Genomic DNA, 19,706 nt, shown 5'->3' on the forward strand with positions numbered 1-19,706 from the left:
AATGTGCTCACCTGTTTAATAAGTACATGTAGGAGCGGTCGAAGTCTCGGACGTGGAGCTCTTGTTTATATAGGCTACTGTCTATGGGAGCTCTAGGCATCTCGAAAACACCGCGCTGATATTGATTCTCGTTTTAGTTCTCCTTTTTTATCCAAAGTCTGCTTGCTATGGTCCATAATGTTTGAACGAAACAACAACAGCGTGCAAACAGACATTGCGAACTCCACAGTTGTCTGCGTCTGTCGCTTTGGTTAATCAGAGGGCTCTGCTCATAGCTCTGGTTACCATGGCAGTACGAGCGGAAACCAGGGACAACGCGGATATGACGCCATTGACTGCGACAAAACGGAAATAAAGAAACTAAAAATTAAATAAAAATTTCTCCTGGTTTGAAAGTTGTTGGAAACAGTCGGGATAATGTAAGTACACAACTAAAAAAAATATATAACGTAGATAAAGTGATTTTTGCTAATTTTAAAGCAAAAAAGTTACATATTGTGCCTTTAAGAGACAATAACTTAATTTATAATTTATAAAAATGTATCGTGCACTTTGAACTTCGAAATGTTGCTGCTCGTTTACATTCACGAACAGCTATATTACATGAAAGGTAACATCTGAAAAAGCATAATATGGGCACTTTAAAGTCAACATGATTTGGAAAACAAATTTTCACTCATTTACTTTCTCAAAAAAACAACAACAACAAAAAAAATCCTTATTGTAAAAGATTCATAATGGGTGCATGTCCAAAAGTTTTATCAAACTATAAAAAACAAATAACCTTTTACTTTTCAACCAGCTCGACTTTACATGATGAAATCAAGTCCCGCCCACGTTTTATTTTTTTACTGAACATCCTGTCACTCAGAAATACATCAGATTATGTATGGAAAAATGGGTTTCGAATGGCGTTTCATGTTGACTCTGAGCGAGGTCTGACAATGAGCCCCCTCAGAAAGCGACATGCTTTCTGAGCTTCTTTCTTTCTGTGCTTGTTAAGACTTTGAATGTAAATAAGGGAAATGTTGCTGACAGGTCTTCCATAACGTTGTTATATGTTTCTGCTTTGCTGTGGTTAAAAAGCAACCACCCTGCCTCGTCCACTTTTTGTTTTTCCTTTACTTTTATCATTTCATTTCTGTAGTCCATCCATCTTATAGCATCCATAAGGCACATAGAAAGACGTCTGGGAGAGAGAAAGAGGACAGGCGAGAGAAGCACGGGTGGGGAGAAAAGGGGGAAAACGATGGAGGAAGAAGAAAGGACAGTAAAGAGATGGGGAAACGCAAAAGTAGGGAGCTGCGAAGGAGGGTGGAGAAGATAGTGTGAAAGAAAAAAATGGGAAGGACACAAGGGAGGGATAAAAGGGGTTCAAACAGAGGATTATGGGAATAAAGTGGCATGGAATATCCACAAAAGAGAACAAAGGACACAACGCAGCCCATGTGAATGCAATTTCACATCCTCACTCACAACCACCCACCGCCCCTCAGTCAAAAACACTGCTGTCTTTCTCCAGGAATGAAGTGCTCAGCATCTCTCTCGTTCGATATAATAAAGTTTAATTGAAGCCTTAAGGAAATGACTGCTGAAACGCAGCTCATTCCGAATGTGATGACAGTGTCATATACTATATGCACATTCAGCATCCTTTCTCACAGGACTGTATAGCAGTTGACCCTTAATGTGTCCATATGCTGTCTTAAGTCTACTGTCCTTTTTTTTTTTTTTTTTTTATCAATTTAACGAATCCTTGCTGAATAAAAGTATTTCTTTCAACACAATCTTACTGACCCCAAACTTAACTAACATAATGCTTGTATATGCTTATAAAAGTTATTTTATCATTAAACCTGAAACATAATACAAACAAACAGCAGTTATCTCTACCTCAAATGCTATATGGTCAAAATCTGGAATGCATTTGGCTTTTTTGCCTGCTTGGAAACTATGGAATTATTCTTGTGCCAATAATAATGAACATAGCTTTTCAAGAAACTAATGAAAATATAAATTGAAACTAGGGATGGGACGATTACCGGTTTCACTATAAACCACGATAAAATGTACTGATGGTTAGTAATATCGTTTAAAATTTGATTATCGCGATTTTAGATCCTGTTCAGCCAGCAACAGTATGACGCAGGCGCAGCGGCAGCGCGCAATGTTATTTTTTTTATTCAAGAAGGAATAGTGGAAGGCAGTGACCGTGCTCGGGAGATTTTTCAGCCTTTTAAAAGAACCAATTCTGAGGTGTGGTCATATTTTGGCTTTAACAAAAGTCCTGAGGGAAACTTAATCGAGGATGGTCACCCTGTCAGCAGAACATGCACAAGAAAAAGTCGCTGCAATAGGGGGAAACTTCAGATCTGCCGAGTCGTCTTGTGTGACCATCACCGACTGTTGTACGTAGGCGCAAGGCAAGTTAACTTTGACTTTGAATGTCTTCAGTGTGAGCATCAACTCTTTTTGAACACTTTCATCTCGTTTCAACAAAACCGTGATAATATTGATAATCGCGATAATTTTGGTCACTATAATCGTGATATTAAATTTTCATACCGTCCCATCCCTAATTGAAACTAAATAAAATATCTTTGAAACTGAAAAAGAATAAATCGCAGGCAAATTTTTTGACTTCGTTTTTAATACACTGCATGTTTTGCTAACTATTTCTCATATTTCAATCGCTGATCTGAACTTACAAATGCGCTTCCAGAGTTTTCGCTTACGCTTCTGAAGTTTTCGTTTACGCTGCCTGAGTTATTCGTTCGCCGTTCTGACACATTTCTCTCGTGGGGGCGGGGCTAGTAGCAGTGTGTTCTCATTGGCTACTGAGTTTTTGATTGACAGCTTCTTGACCTGGAAGTGAAGACGTCAGTGGTGTGTTTATGTGTGGATTTGAGCGTCTGTAAGCGCAGGTTTCCAGTTCTTTTTAGTGATATTAAGTTATGTTTTTGTTTTTTTTATTTGATCTTTATTTACTTGCTGCTACTACTTAGTCGACAGAAGCTTTTAGGAGCACAAGAGATCTATTCAGTCTATTCAGGTGTAATTGTAGGCCTACATTAAAGTAGTGTATATAATACTTAAAATATTGTAGTGTCCAATGTTTTTGGAGAATATTTGTTTATTCATGATGATTCTTTTGCATGTTAGGCTCTGATTAGGTTGAGCTGTTACAATTTAAAGAGAATACTAACAAACGTGTGTGATAGTGAAGTCTGTTTTGGATGCCTTTTAAGTTGTTTTGTTAGCCTCTTGCTGCTACTAAGAGTAAATGTCACTGGTTCTGTGTCTTAACAACCATATACTTGACGTGCATGTTTACACAGGGGGTATTTATTATTATTATCATTATTATTATTATTTTGCACTGGTGTTAGTGCACTTTAATATATACCATGTACTGATGTTGTATGCTCCAACATAATTTCGTTGCTGTTCCTTGTGAATGACAATGACAATAAACGTGAACTTGAACTTGATATATTCAGCCATCAAGAAAGTTTCACTTCAACCAGGTAATCAAGGTTGGCAACCATGGCCATCACACTACTCATTGTTAGCATGATATACATTTACACCATCAAAATTAATGATCACTTAAATAAGAGGAATTTAAACCATATGAAAATTACAATCGTGGCCTGCTGTCAGATGATACAGACCTCAAAGGGCATTTCATTACATATGTCACACAAAGAATGTTCTTGTTGCCATTTTTTTTTAAATTGATAATTGTATTTAGTTATTTCATTTAATTAACACTATCTTCTAACATTTAAAATTGTAAATATATTTTAACAATCATCAACCATTTCAACTGTGAATTATACAACCAGTTAAATGAATGTAATTGAAAATATGAATTCAAATAAATTTACATTCTTTATTGTCACTAAAGCATATACACAAGTATCAGAGTGAAAGTCTTGGATGCAATTATGTTGTGACCGGAAAGACCAGAATCCACAAAACATTAACTGCATAATATACATGTAATGCACAGTATTCTCATGATATAGATTACTATACAAAATGCACAATTACAAATACAGAATACATTTTAAAAATTCATATACATTTTAAATGTTGCAATGATTCTTTGAGCAGTTCCTGTTGCAGTACAATAACAAAGCAGTGACTGGACACAAGCAGTACAAGGATAGTCCACCCAAAACATGAGGATTCTCTCATCATTTACTCACCTTCATGCCATCCCAGATGTATATGACTTTCTTCTTCACATAAACATATACAAAGATATTAAAGGAAATAATCCATCTCTGTGAGTCCATAATACAAGTGGATTGTAACCCATGTACGTAAGACAGTTGGTAGGAAGTGATTTTTAATAGTTAAAACAGTCACATTATTAGTATTTCTTTAATCTAGCCTATTGTTTGACTTCAGAAGGCATCGATTCATCCACTGAGGTCGCATGGATTACCGTCACGCTCACTGTGTGTGGTTTAAAGTGTGTTTAGGACTCGCAGAGATGGATTACTTTCCTTACAATCTTAATTCATGTTTATCTGTAGAAGGAAAGTAAAATGCATCTGGGACAGCATGAGGGTGAGTAAAATAAGTGAGAATTTTATTTTTGGGTGAACTATGCCCTTACCATTCATATGCTGTTGGTATGCTAATCCAAGATCAGCATAGATTAATAAGAATAAAGTGCAACCTCTTGTGTACTTGTGAACTGTGTTTGTTTTAATCTAAAAGAAATTGAAATATTTGCTAGTTTATATTAAAATAAAATAAATCATGTGTCTGAAGATCAAGATCCCAGTCATTCAAAGGTGATGTATCTGAACAAAGTAAGATTATTGTCTGATAGGGACAGTGGATCTCTGGTACTATCACTCCATCCTCTATGACAGCATCAGAATTTTGTTTAAACGTTGCTCCACTTCCTGGAAAATGAGAGAGGAAATGTATTATAATCTAACAATACAAACTGCTTTGAACTCCCACATAGTAACAAGTTGCAGACTTAAAATATTTATTCCAAACAAATTATATAAATGTTTTAAGGGATTTTACGGTATTAAATATTTACATCGGAGTCATGCAGCATTTATCATCTGTAATACTGTTGTGTAACCAGTAGGTGGCTGTATAGCCCTATATAAACATATATCCATGGTTGTGTATTCCCTAGTTGCTGGATGTTTTCAGTCATAATTACTTGCATGCATTAAGTTTTTAATTTGGACATATATTTATTATTAAAAACTATTAAAGATTAAACATTTTTCTCAGAAATGTTCATTTGAAGTGCACTTTTTTTTTCATTATTATTAGTCAAATATGGACACAGAAAAAGCATTTTGTTACTCATACTAGATACATATAATAGCTTTATCAGTCATCTTTATCACAAAGTAATCAGAAAAAATATTGCAACCAGGGCGATACTTCAAAATAATTGAGTGTTTACATATTACGAACAGAGACGTGGTCTGTGGTCAAGTCGTGTCTCTCCTCTTTCAAAAACTCTGCATCGCAAATTAATCAGCAATTGAGAAATTCAGGTTTAAATAGCTTTATTGGCATGGTAAAAAAGGCTTTACATTGCCAAAGTTGAATCAGGAAGTGAATGACAGCGCTCTGGTCCTATGGCATCGGTCATTGACTGATACAGTACTTTTTGTACTGTAGGCTACAGTACAGATACTGTAAGTTACAGTACTCTAGCCCAATGTTGTTTGGGGTGGCTAGGGGGAAATACGATCTAATCGAAGACTGTAACCGAATGTAGATAAACAAGTCATGTAAGTTAACGTTAGCCTAATGATTGGACTAACAGTTAAATCAAGACAACACAGCTGTATAATGTTATGGGCTCTCACTGAGAAAGACAGTACTGTATTATAAATAGTATTAGTATAGTATTAATTAAAAAAAACAAAAAAAAACACAGACTTACCACGAGTAGGCTAACGTTATCCAGTATCCTGATAGCGACGATGACTAATGATAATGATATCATTCGTCTGTACTATGCCTTCTATAAGAAATCATCTCAACAATATAGTGTAGCAGCAAATAAATACAGATATAAACTTAATATCACTCAAATTAAATATAAAGCTGCGATTACAGACGCTCACATCCACACATAAACACACCACTGACGTCTTCACTTCCAGGTCAAGAAGCTGTCAATCAAAAACTCAGTAGCCAATGAGAACACACTGCTACTAGCCCCGCCCCCACGAGAGAAATGTGTCAGAACAGCGAACGAAAACTCAGGCAGCGTAAACGAAAACTCCAGAAGCACAAGCGCAAACTTCAGAAGCATAAATTAAAACTCTGGAAGCGCATTTGTAAGTTCAGATCAGTGTTTGAAATATGAGAAATAGTTAGCAAAACATGCAGTGTATTAAAAACGAAGTCAAAAAACTTTTTCAGTTTCAAAGATATTTTATTCAGTTTCAATTTATATTTTCATTAGTTTCTTGAAAAGCTACGTTCATTATTATTGGCACAAGAATAACTCCATAGGAAACGGATAGAATGGATCCAATTTCAAAATTATTTAGGTACATTAACATCAACCACACCAGTTCTCAGGCACAAGAAGTTGTTTTCATGTACAAATACTTTTCATACCTTTCAACACAAACAGACCTGGGTTATTTCAGTTCAGTGATTCGGTAAAGTGCTCCGTCATGTTCTTTAGCTTGTTTGCATAGAGTGTCCACTACATCCAGAGACCGATTTTCCCTTGGGGTCACTGACATACAGCTCAACCTGAGCATAGCTGGCTACAGGCCTGGATAAAACACCCTTTTCAAATGCCAATCACACAGTCTCCATGAATAGGCAGGCTGTAAAACTGGACGTAAATGAGCTTCCACAGACAAAGCCTTTAAGCTTCGAGGAACAAACAGGGCAGATCCAAGTAGTTTCCTGCCTGAGGGGAGATATATATTGAGGCAAACAAGAGTCAAATAATACTGGAGATTGAGACCTTTAAACAGAATAGACAGAATATTTTCACATGGAGGAAATGGATGACTGATCCCAGGGTCAGGTTTAGGGAAAGTGGCCAACAAGACAGGTATAAGTAAGAATGTAAACAAAGCTGCTCCGACATGATATGTGCTCAAATATTTGTTGCTTCTCTGAGAAAGAAAGATGAGCCCAACAGGTTTAGGAGACTTGAGACTTGTAATAAACCAGTATCCTGTTAGCATCAGTGACCATGCACCCTAACTATAAGAAACACAGGCTGAATCCCAATTCCCATATGATGTGTCCTATTATAGAATGAAAGATTAGCATTAGTGTGTCTCTACATAGCACGTTAAGAATAGTGTGTGAAAGATGGCCAGACCGTGTACTATTTCCAGTGGATTTTTCAAAGTGTGCATCCGTGCAAGAGATCAATAAATAAAAACTTTAGCATCAGCAGCATATTATAATAATTTCTGAAGGACCATGCGCCACTGAAGACTGGAGTAATGATGCTGAAAATTCAGTTTTGCCATCACTGGAATACATTACATTTTAAAATAAATTGAAATAGAAAACAGTTGTTTTAAATTGTAATATTTCACAATATTACTGTTTTATGGTATTTTTGATCAAATAAATGCAGCCCAGGTGAGCAAAAGAGACCTTTCAAAAACATGTAAACTGTCTGTCTACTTTTAAAGCTAATCTGCAAATCAGTTTTTTTTTTTTTTTTTGCTAAACATGCAGTCATGTGGAGCAATGAGACTGATGAGATATCTTGGTTTCCAGAAAGAGAAACCAAGTTATCTCATCACCTGTAACTTGTTGTGACTAGTTAGGAAAAACACTCAAGCCGCATTCACACTGACAGTGCTGGAGGTTGCCAAGCTTTCAAACTGTTCAACTTGGATCTCCAACGGTCAGCGTCACTCATATTGCTGAAAATCTCCAACTGTCATGAAAAAAAAAACATGTCTCTTCAAAACGTTATCAGTTTTTGAACAGCCCAGATTCAGTGGTGTAGAATTAATTAGAATTATGCCAAAAAAGGTTCTACATCAGGGGAAATATCTTAAATGATTGCATAATACTTTCATCTTTAATGAGTTATTTCAAAAAGGAATTTAAACTAAATTAATTAAATGATCCCTGAACCCCTAAGTTATATATATATATATATATATAAAGCGCCTGGCAGAACCCATTAAGGTTCTATAGAAGCTTTTCAGTATCACAATAAAACACTGCCAAAAGTTTGAGACAGTTCTATGATGAAGTATCGAGATTGGTACATTATTATCGGTGTATTAAAGAAATGTCTTAATACTGGTGTAGTATTAGTCATTGCCAGTGCAAAATGTACTTGGTAAAAGTATTCAAATTGGGATTCATCCATATTTTGTAGAGCTAAGCGGTGGATGTGCTTTCTGTGGAAGTTCTGAGCCAAACTTCAGCTATGTGGTCACAGCAGGTGGAGAACAGCTGTGTGGAGCACACTGACGCCCATCTGCTGGGAACTGGGAGAGAACTAGACTCGTTGAAGAGCGACACATCAACCTATTGATCTGAAATCTACAATTTTACATTTTTATGCTCTTTGAGGTGCAGAATTGCATATTTTACATGATAAAATTGAGTAATATGCCTCAGGGAAAGTCAGTGTAATATGTAGTAAAACCATTAAACAAGCCATTAAACATCAATGAAAAAAATATGTATGCTAATGTAATCTCCAGGTGATTTCCAAGATCTCAGTGAAAGCAAAACTGCAAATAGTTTCAGTGAACAATATACCAGCATATTTGAGAAGATTCCAGTGTTGTGTCAAGGCAAGGCCATGAGGGGCCTGGATGACTGGGGTTTTACAGTAAAGCAGAGGCAAGCTTTTAGGAAGGTCCACAACGGAGCAGTCAGCCTCACTCGATTCTGTCCTCATCTTTCCTACACTGCTTTTGAAACGGAGTAGGGGGTCTGGGGGGCAACCTCGGGGGGCTTTTCCAACACAGTGCGCTCGGATGAACCTCCCCACCCTCACAGCTGGGACATCATTAACTCTGAGCGGAGCAGGTTATGAGCTTTGGGCGAATAAAGAAAAAGGAAAGAGACAGAGAGGAAGAAAGAAAGATGATAAGGGCACTGCAGAATACTGTTACATACAGCAATGTTCAAAATGTTGAGGTTAGAAAGATTTTATTTGAAAGAAAATATCATAGTTTCCACAAAAATATTAAGCAGCACAACCATTTTCAACTGTAATGATAATAAGAAGTCTTTCTTGAGCAGCAAATCAGCATTAAAGTGATTTTTGAAGGATCATGTGACACTGAAGACTGGAGTAACGATGATGAAAATTCAGAGTTTGCCATTACAAGAACAAATTACATTTTAAAATATATTAAAATGGAAAAGTTTTTTAAATTGTATTTAAGGCTGGGCGATATGACCAAAATCTTACATAACGATATGAGCAACTTTGTATCACGATAACAATAGGCCTATATAGCCTATATCACATTCACAATATAGTTATTTTTTCTTTAAATAAGGTTTTATGATATCACCATTTTATCAAAATTTCAATATCAAGTCAAGTCAAGTCAAGTGTATTTATATAGCGCTTTTCACAATACAGATTGCATCAAAGCAGCTTCACAGCATTAAACCAAAATAACACAACAAGGTTGTTTCTAGTGTAAATTTATTGATTGATAAAATTAAATTAATATCCCCAAAATATCCCCAACTGAGCAAGCCAAAGGCAACAGTGGCAAGGAACCGAAAACTCCATCAAGTGACCTAATGGTGTCCTAAAACTCCATCAGGTGACCCAATGGAGAAAAAAAAAAAACCTTGGGAGAACCCAGGCTCAGTCGGGGGCCAGTTCTCCTCTGGCATTTATGAACTAGAGGCCAGATTGTAGTTTGAACAGTAAGATTTAAAATGTTATATGAATGCCTGGCTGAAGAGATGCGTCTTTAATCTAGTTGTAAACTGGGAGAGCGAGTCTGAGCAACGAACAGTATCAGGAAGGCTATTCCAGAGTTTTGGAGCTAAATGTGAAAATGCTCTCCCTCCTTTGGTGGATCTGGATATCCTAGGTATGACCAAAAGCCTCGAATTTAGTGATCTTAAAGAGAGCAATGGATTATAGGGCGATAGAAGATCCGTTAAATAGACTGGAGCAAAGCCATTTAGGGCTTTATAAGTCAGTAGCAATACCTTGTAATTGATACGGAACTTTATAGGTAACCAATGCAGTGATGATAAAATCGGTGTTATATGATCATATTTTCTTGATCTAGTAAGAACTCTAGCGGCTGCATTTTGGACTAACTGTAGCTTGTTTCAGAAAAAATGAATAGCCGAAGTAAAGAAAAAAAACAGCTTACTGAAGACAAGTAAACAGTCAGTGATTAAAGGGGTGGTATAATGCCCTTTTCACAAGATGTAATAAGTATTTGATGATATACTTAGAGTTTGTATGTGACGTTTTAGCTCAAAATACCCCACAGATATTTTTATATAGCATATTAAAGTTGTCACTTTTTGAGGGTGAGCAAAAAAGCACAGTTTTTGTGTCTGTCCCTTTAAATACAAATGAGCTGCTGCTCCCGGCTCAGGGGGCGGAGCTTCAAGAGCTTGTGTCCTTTATTCTCACAAAGACATGCACTGAAAATTTCAAAAACTTTCAGCCTTTTATGTTCAAACCGGAGTCAGACAATGATGGAGAGATTCAAGAAGAAGTGACAACATGTAGACAACATTTCTGATTGGTTACTTAGTTGGTTAATTTATTATGTGTAGTTATCCTCTAGTCATTGATTAGCATATTCTGTCTTGTTAATCTACAAATCGCATTCCCAGGGGCGGGTTTATGTCAATTTTAGTGTTAGTGATGTCACTAACCCGGGAGGAATGTCGTAGTCCCTACCAGCCGTTTGTTGTAGTCCTTAAAAAGCAATTTCTTTAAAATAAAATATCTCCCATTGCTTTGAACTTTGAGCGTTGTAACTTGGCAGATGTTGTTTATGCCCAAACAGCAACATTACACACTAAGGTTAGAAAAGTGAAATAAATCAACCACCCCTTTAAATGAGAACAAATATACTAATTACAAGCAATAGGACAAAACTACAATAGAAGTCTTTACTGTGTAAAATAAAAGAGCACTTTGTCTTTTGTTGTTTGATTAACATTAAAAGCATAGTACGTATATTAGGCTGCTGTCACTTTAAAACTGAATACACTTTCAACTGTTTACGTTCACTTAAGACATAAATTACTTTATGAGGATACTTGCAAAGATGGGTATTTTGATACAAAAGTATGTGTATTTGACCGTTCAAGCTGATACGGCGGCAAAAAGAACTCGGTACTCTCTCAGACGGGGCTTGCATACAGAAATGAGCTTTCTTGCGCTGCTTATTGCACTTCAACGGTTTAAAATCACTTGTTTTTGAACAGCAATGCTTAAAAACGCATGCAAGTGATAAGCTTTCGCGATGCCACAGCACGGCAATGTCACGTGAGCGCGTAACCATGATAGAGATGGTCCAAAGTCTCTACCGGTTGGCAAATTTCTACCAGTTAATTGTGTCTACCAGTATATCGTCCACCCCTATTTGTACTAATATTTGAAAATATTACGGTTGTTACTGTATTTTTAATCGAATGCTGTAAATGTATCCCTCGTGAGCAGAAGAGACTTCTTTCAAAACATCTTACTGATCCCAAACTTTTGAACAGTACTTGCAACTTGAAGTGATAGACTTAACTTGGAGGAATGTAAAACTGTAGTCTAAATGTAAACAGACCTGCCAGTCTCTTATGTGATTAATAAAAATCAATAAAAAATATTGACAAAAAACTAAATGCTTTTTGCAGAATAACTTTAGCAGCTATAGTAAACCCTCTTCAATTTAGGCTATTATGAACAAAATTACCTACTGAAATAAAAAGACACTATTTATTTATTATATTTAGCCTAATGATCATGCAGTGAATATTATTAATATTCCATCAAATTAATTGAGAAATATTTAAAGGTTGGCAATGGATTCATTTCATTTGCTAAACTTTCTTTCAAATCTGAAGACAATGCTCCATCCGAAGTGCCATAAAGACCTGACGGGAGGCAAACTATAGGTGATGGATTACAAAACTGATGAAACTGATGCAAGGATTACAAAACTGATGAAACAGCCTGCCTCTGAGCTGTTTGGGAAATGAAAATGCCATGCAATACATGCACGCTTCAATGCACTGACATTAAAATGCTCATTGTAGTAATAAAAATTAATACCTAACTTTAAAATGAAGTATGTCACAACCAGCCATACATCTCAATAAGAGACTGACTGATGTAACAGTGTGTTGACTATGAGTGGGCTTGGAGAATACATTCCATTACGTGTACAATAACACTATTCACCGAGACCCGGGTCCTTACTAACATTTCTGACCCAAATTCCAAAAGCTGACAATCATCTTTTCTCTCAACTTGGCCACAGCACTATCATTAATCTAACAATATTTGCTGGAAATATTCTCTTGCTAGCTACTATGTGCATCAGTACAATTACGGACAAGATGCCATGGCATTAGTTTTACTGCTTATTTGCATTGCAAAAGACCACTGAGCTTTTAACTTACCACCACATGTCAAACATAAACTAAATATTTCTGTTCTTCACTAGCTAAGCAAACCATGGATCCCTGATCGGCCTGATTTGGTTAAAGTGGTCACAGCTTTAACATCCTTTTTGGGATTTTTTTTGCTTTTTCCTGAGAAAATCTTTGTGGTTTTAAGAAACCTGGCCCACCCAGAATCGAGTGCAGAAAATACTTAAAAGGGTGCTGCTGACATAACCAGACCAGGAAGAAAAAAATTAAAACGACTGGTGATAAATCAAGACCACGGCTTTTATCTCGTCTTACATCTAAAATTGAAGTGAAGTGCCATGGTTCAGGCCTGAGGTGATAAAACAGAGCCTGGGAGACCATAAATAAGGACTATCAGCAAACAAAGTACACCAAAGTCAAGGCTTGAGCAAGAAATATTGCCCAAACATCAGAATGGTTGGAAAAAGGGCAAATGTGAGTGTTAAGCCCGAATAGAACTGACCGTTTAGAAAAATGATGGCCTCTACATGTACCTCAGATTTCCCCTTAACCCTTTTTACTTGAAATTGAAAAACAGAACAAAAATATTGATGATTCATCTGGCATGACATGTTTTTGTCCAATCAAATGGTCTATAAAATATTTCCGAACTGAAATATTGACCGCCCTTCTCAGAGTAATGATCAACATGAGCACAGGGGAAATTCCAAATATATTTACTCTAAAATAAATCACAAGGCATTTTTATTCCCATAAGATGTATGACTCAGTCAATGTTGGCCTTTGAGCAAACATTTCTTCATCTTAAAACTGAAGAGAGTATTTTTTAATATAAAATGAAATCTCCTATCCCAACTTATGTGCAATGACAAATGTGCAATTTGTAGGTTCAAAAGTGTAAACACTGTGGTTCTGTGGTGCTATTAAAACACTCTTCTGTTCATTTGAACATTACGACCATGCAGCCTGACATAGTATCACTGCACACTGTTTGGGACAGGAGGACTATCTGTTTGTCCAAACAATGGAAAATAGGGACAGTGTTCAGGAAACCGTTCTGCTTTACATTTCCGTTTGGTGACCCTTGTGCAGAAATTCCAACTTTGACAAAAAGGCCTGTTTTTTTTTTTTTTTTTTGAGTGATCAGATAGATATGCAGAGTTGCAAACCACAATTGATTTGTAAATCAAACTGATCAGACACTGTGAAAGACCAGACTCTTCAAGTGGCTGTTTTCCAGCGAGTGTTTTCTATTTTAATCAAGTCAGACAATGGTATTGTCTCGGTGTGAGATTGGATGGCTAATGCGCTCACGATTAAAAAACAAACATTAAACTGCTCTTTCCACTTAATGTTCATTTACGGGGGATGTAAAGAGGTCTTCAGGAAGGATGGAAAATGTGTTTACTGCTGGCCTAAGTGCACAAACGGCTTGCAAGAATTTTATGACGCGTTTGCATCTTTTTTAATTCCAAAAAGCTCCCTTTCTACTTTCTGCAACTGCATGGATTACAAGCACAGCTCTTCAAAATTTCTCTTTCATTAAGTCATACGAATGTTTTTATCATTAACTCCCTGGCCATGTTCATCATAGTCATACCATCACATCTTGAAGTCAGCTTTTAAAATTTTGGTCCAAGTTTGTAGCCTGATTTCAAGTGATTTCTGTTCTATCGAACTGTTCCAAGCAGGAAGTTGGACATTCCAAGTTGAATGGAATGCAGCATGTGACATAGCTAGATATTTTAGTTCTTTCTTTCTGTACCATACTTTACATATCAGAGTTTACAGTCAGAACTGCGTGAAATAAAGTCGCAATCGCGTGCTATTAAGTCAGAATTGCGAGATATAGAGTCAGAATTTGCGTGATATAAAGTCGCAATTGGGTGTTATAAAGTCAAAATTGCGAGATATAAAGTCATAATTGTGTGAAATAAGTCGCAATTGCTTCTTATAAAGTCAGAATTGCAAGATATAAAGTCAGAACTGCGTGAAATAAAGTTGCAATTGCTTTTAAAGTCAGAACTGCAAGATATAGAGTCAGAATTGTGTGATATAAAGTCGCAATTGCGAGAAATAAAGTCAGAATTGCGAAATATAAAGTCAGAATTGTGTGAAATAAAGTCGCAATTGCTTCTTATAAAGTGAATTATTATTTAACCTTTACATTATTTGTTAACCCATGGTATTAATATAAACTACGCAATAGTACGAGCTGAACTGTTGCTTCATTTATCCGATTTAGAAAAAGTGCTAATTTGGAATTCCACCATGGAAAAAGTGGGCCGGTCTTGGGCCTGGGCCGGTCCCATCCCTACATTCAAACTTTGCCTTTAAATAACACATTAATGAAAGAGAAAACCACAACAACAAAAATCAGGAAATAGGCTACAGAACTGCGTGAAATAAAGTCGCAATCGCGTGCTATTAAGTCAGAATTGCGAGATATAGAGTCAGAATTTGCGTGATATAAAGTCGCAATTGGGTGTTATAAAGTCAAAATTGCGAGATATAAAGTCATAATTGTGTGAAATAAGTCGCAATTGCTTCTTATAAAGTCAGAATTGCAAGATATAAAGTCAGAACTGCGTGAAATAAAGTTGCAATTGCTTTTAAAGTCAGAACTGCAAGATATAGAGTCAGAATTGTGTGATATAAAGTCGCAATTGCGAGAAATAAAGTCAGAATTGCGAAATATAAAGTCAGAATTGTGTGAAATAAAGTCGCAATTGCTTCTTATAAAGTGAATTATTATTTAACCTTTACATTATTTGTTAACCCATGGTATTAATATAAACTACGCAATAGTACGAGCTGAACTGTTGCTTCATTTATCCGATTTAGAAAAAGTGCTAATTTGGAATTCCACCATGGAAAAAGTGGGCCGGTCTTGGGCCTGAAACTCCCGGGCTGAAAAGTGGCCCCACTCCGGCCCTGCTACAAATCAAAGTGGAAGTAAACACATTATAATAAAACAACGGTCAGCTGTAGAGCGGGCATCTTCCTCTTTGCGCGAGCAATCTCACTCTCACTGTGCGTGCGCGCTCACATAAAAACAGCATGCATACAATAACGTACGCCATAGAAGAAGTTATCTTAAAGGCACATCAACATTCATGTCATGAACATTACTTAACACCAGGCGGCCGTTACAATGGATGTGCGCGGTGTTATAATGCGTTGCTATTGACGACTGTCATTATAAGGAAGGAAATGCTTTAAAAAGTGCATAGAGCTGCTTGTTATTTGTTGTTTGTTGATTTTCAAATATAAAACTTGTTGAAATGTCTTCAGTGTGAGCATCAACTCTTTTTAAACACTTTCATCTCGTTTTAACAAAACCGTGATAATATTGATAATCGCGATAATTTTGGTCACTATAATCGTGATATTAAATTTTCATACCGTCCCATCCCTACATTCAAACTTTGCCTTTAAATAACACATTAATGAAAGAGAAAACCACAACAACAAAAATCAGGAAATAGGCTACATCACCTGAGGGTCAGATGAGTCAGATGACTGGGGATTTCAGTATTGGTTCATAGAGGTCACTAAAGCACAGATTTCGTCCATCTGCATCTGAAAATAATAACCCTTCTCTCTCCTCATTTTTAGTAGTGTGTGCTAAGGCAAGCATCACTGTTACTAATGCTCATCATGCTCATTGATTTGAACTTGACCCTAAGTATCAAACACAAGCAATTAAGTCATCTTGAACAGTTTGTGCAACAGACATATATGGTACCTCAAATCATGCAGCCTGATGAGGAGAAGTCATCAGAAGTCTAAAGAATATCCTATCACATATGTGACTCTGGACCACAAAACCAGTCACAAGTCGCACAAGTCACCTGTCCTAACAAACCATACATCAATGGAAAGCTTATTTATTCAACTTTCAGGTGATGTATAAATCTCAATTTTAAAAAATTGACCCTTGTGACTGGTTTTGTGGTCCAGGGTCACATATGAACTCTTTTGACATGAGCCAGTAAACAACCACTTAACAACAATCCAGAACACCCTTGCAACCACACAGCAACACACTAAAACCCATAACTGCAGCAACACCCTGGCAACCACCCAGAGTAAAAATGTAGCCTTTAGATTCTTATTCAAAAGTCTAATTTCTTGTAGATTGCAGTAATCCTAACCACAAAAACGGCAAGTAAATATGTCTACAGGTGTCTTTAAATAAATGGGCACAAACAGCCCTTTTATGGTGTGAATCAAACAGATGCATCCTCTGTCTGGGATGGGGAGAGGAAAAAAAAAACAGCTGTTAGCAATTCATCCCCGCAGGAAATAAATGAATCATATGGACAGATGACCTTTGACCCATCTAACGCACAAACACATATCCAACTTGACGACTGGTCCTTTCTAGAATTGACGTCTACTTAGTCGCTGTCCTCACTAACAGACCCAAAAGGGATCTGCGTCAACAAACCTCCACAAAAAAAGATCTGTTTATTATTATATTGGACCATATTTACATTTATTCCACAGATTTCCCCCCTAAAATCAGTACTGAAGATACACAAAAAAAGCGTCTGCAGATTCCATCTGGGCCTCTGCTCATTGGGGAATCTAGATCTAAACATGGAGAGGAAATATTTTCACTTCAGCGACAAATAAGGAGAGAAAGCATGCAAAGCAAACAAATAAATAATAAAATAAATAACTGATTTTATAGTATAGAATGTTTTTAGGCCTATATATTTTTTGAAATGTAAATGTATGATGTAAAGAAATAAATAACAATAATTAGATAAATAAATACGCATTAATATATATAAACACATTTTACACTCTCTGGAATGTTTTTATATTTTTTTATATTTTTTTAAATTATAGATATTAGTTTTGATTTATTAAATTCATTGTGACCAATGCGAACCTTTTGTCATCTGAATCCAAAGGATGCAATGGAACAAATACAGAACAAGAAATGAATTTAAACTTATTTTTCTTCACCAATTCCATCTTTACCTCCTAATCATTTGGACCATTTAGTGTTGGCTAAATTGCTGAAACGATTAAACACAGCGAGTCTCTATAGAGAGCACATCATCTGCCTGGTGCTCATAATAAACATTAGCAATCAGATATAAAGCACAGCAGCAGTCTCTTAGCTTTGCAGAGAGCTCATATGAATGGTCTCCCAGGCCAAAACCCCAGGAAAGAGATCCCACCAGTTTCCCGTTCTGCTGAAAATCCACATTAGGATTCAAAGAGCAGCGTCAGCGGGAACAGAGCATTTAGATTGACAAACTAGGGGAAAATGGGTTATGAAGGAGGATCCCTCGGGCTATCTGAAAACGTCCCGGTGTTGATTCCGAGACCCAGCGTGAGCGCCTGATTTCACACCGCAGCATCTGGTCTCGTTCTGCCTCCATTTACACCATCTGCCTTAATAGAAACAGACAGCTACAGCAATGAGCTCTCTGCCCCTCCATGCTCTGTCACATTCCTCTCGCTCCATCTCTAATCAACTGGATGTTGATGCAGGTCAGTGGGAGAACCACATCACGATAACAAAGACAGGTTCAGGACGGATTCAAGTAACTTATAGTCTGGGTGAGAAATTGGTCATTTAGTGAATCTGAATTCTAGAATCTGGTTCAAAATAAGATCCAGTTATGCTGCCTGTGAAATGTGGTTTTGGTTATGACAGTGATAGTCAGTCAGATGCAGTGTACTTAATACGTCCCAATTTGAACCTATCAAAACCCAGCAGATAAACATTACTGCGGTTTTAACCATGTTGCACCAGAAAGCATGTACTTTTCAGAAAGAGCCTGTTATCCAGGGAAGAAACATTACTTCTGTTAGAGTCGAGGACAAATCAGAGAACTAATGCATGTGAAAATACATTGTATTTCATTCATCATCATATTGCATAAGGGCTCTTTAAATCAAGGACGTCTGAAAATGTTTTGCAATCTTTTTCATAATCTTTCTCATAAAAGTATGAACCTCAGTTTTAAGCGATTTAAACAAATGGACTTGAAATCTCTCAAAGGCCAAACAGTGAAAATGCACTGAACAGTGAAAACTGTTTTTAAACTATGATTACAAGTTAACTAAAACATAGGGCCTACTAATTTTAACATGTCTAACTTGATGTACTAAGATGAAACTAAATATGAAATTAAAATATGAATTAAATAAAATGACACAAACATGCAACAAAATTATGACAACTTAAAATATTAAAATAAAAACTAATCCAAAATAGTCAAAAAGTAGACTATAATAGCATCTGGATAGGCTACTTAAGACTGGTCTTGAGTTCATCATGTTCAGGTAAGACTGACTTTTTAGTTGGGTTCTCTCTCTGACCTAAACAAAACCCATTGAAGCTCCAGTCCACAAAATGTTGTCCAATATAGTAACGTTAGCATTTTTGTCTGGGCTCAAATTTGACTCCAATTAAAACACATTGTGGTAAAAAAAAAAAAAAATCTTAGTAAACAAATGCAAACTGACAAGAGTGTAAACGGGAATATGACTTCCGAAACATGTTTTCAAGTTGCTATATTTTTGAAGTATAACACGGAGTCCCAAAGATAAACTAACGTTAAGTGTGACAGTGCGGTGCACAAAGCTTATCTTGACTGTGTGAACCATGAACCTCTGTATGACAGTATAAACAGACGGTCTGACCTGCTGGTAGTTCTCCTCTTGCGGTTTGAATGTGTGATCCAGCGGCTGAAACCTCAGATTCACATGAGGAAACTGATGAAGCCAGTAAGTCCACCAAGGAGCGATATAATCAACCCGTGCAGACGACATCCTTCAGCAGTCGAGGAGACGAATAAATCACTTTCCCAGATAGAGACGGTAGACAATTAGGGTGTTCCTTCCCCGTTTACTCTCCGGTGTCTTGTCTTTTCAAACAAAAGCCATGGATGTGGACATTAGAGAGACTGAGTACTGAAACAAAAGTGCCGAAAGGTACATAAGAAGATCTCTGAATACTTCCCCCAAATCGCAGATCATGAGAATTCACGTGAAACGTGGAATTATTTCATTAAATCCTGGTCTCGTGCCGCAGCCATTCCTGCGCGTGTTGTGCGCTCATTCTCTGCTCAAGAGTCGGG

At 36.7% G+C, this 19,706-nt stretch overlaps 1 protein-coding gene across 6 annotated transcripts in view; it reads right to left on the reverse strand.

Moving 5' to 3' along the window:
* ttyh2 (tweety family member 2) overlaps positions 1 to 19,706 on the reverse strand; it is a 63,579-nt gene extending 43,873 nt beyond the window's left edge. For all 6 annotated transcript variants that reach the window (XM_084134656.1, XM_084134654.1, XM_084134652.1 and 3 more), the window contains exon 1: positions 19,270 to 19,706. In XM_084134656.1, coding sequence (XP_083990782.1) covers positions 19,270 to 19,398 — 129 coding nt within the window. In that variant the 5' untranslated portion in view covers positions 19,399 to 19,706. The remainder of the gene's footprint in view (positions 1 to 19,269) is intronic.

Source organism: Abramis brama (assembly GCF_963993115.1).
Source record: "Abramis brama genome assembly, chromosome: 14".
NCBI lineage: Eukaryota > Metazoa > Chordata > Actinopteri > Cypriniformes > Leuciscidae > Abramis > Abramis brama.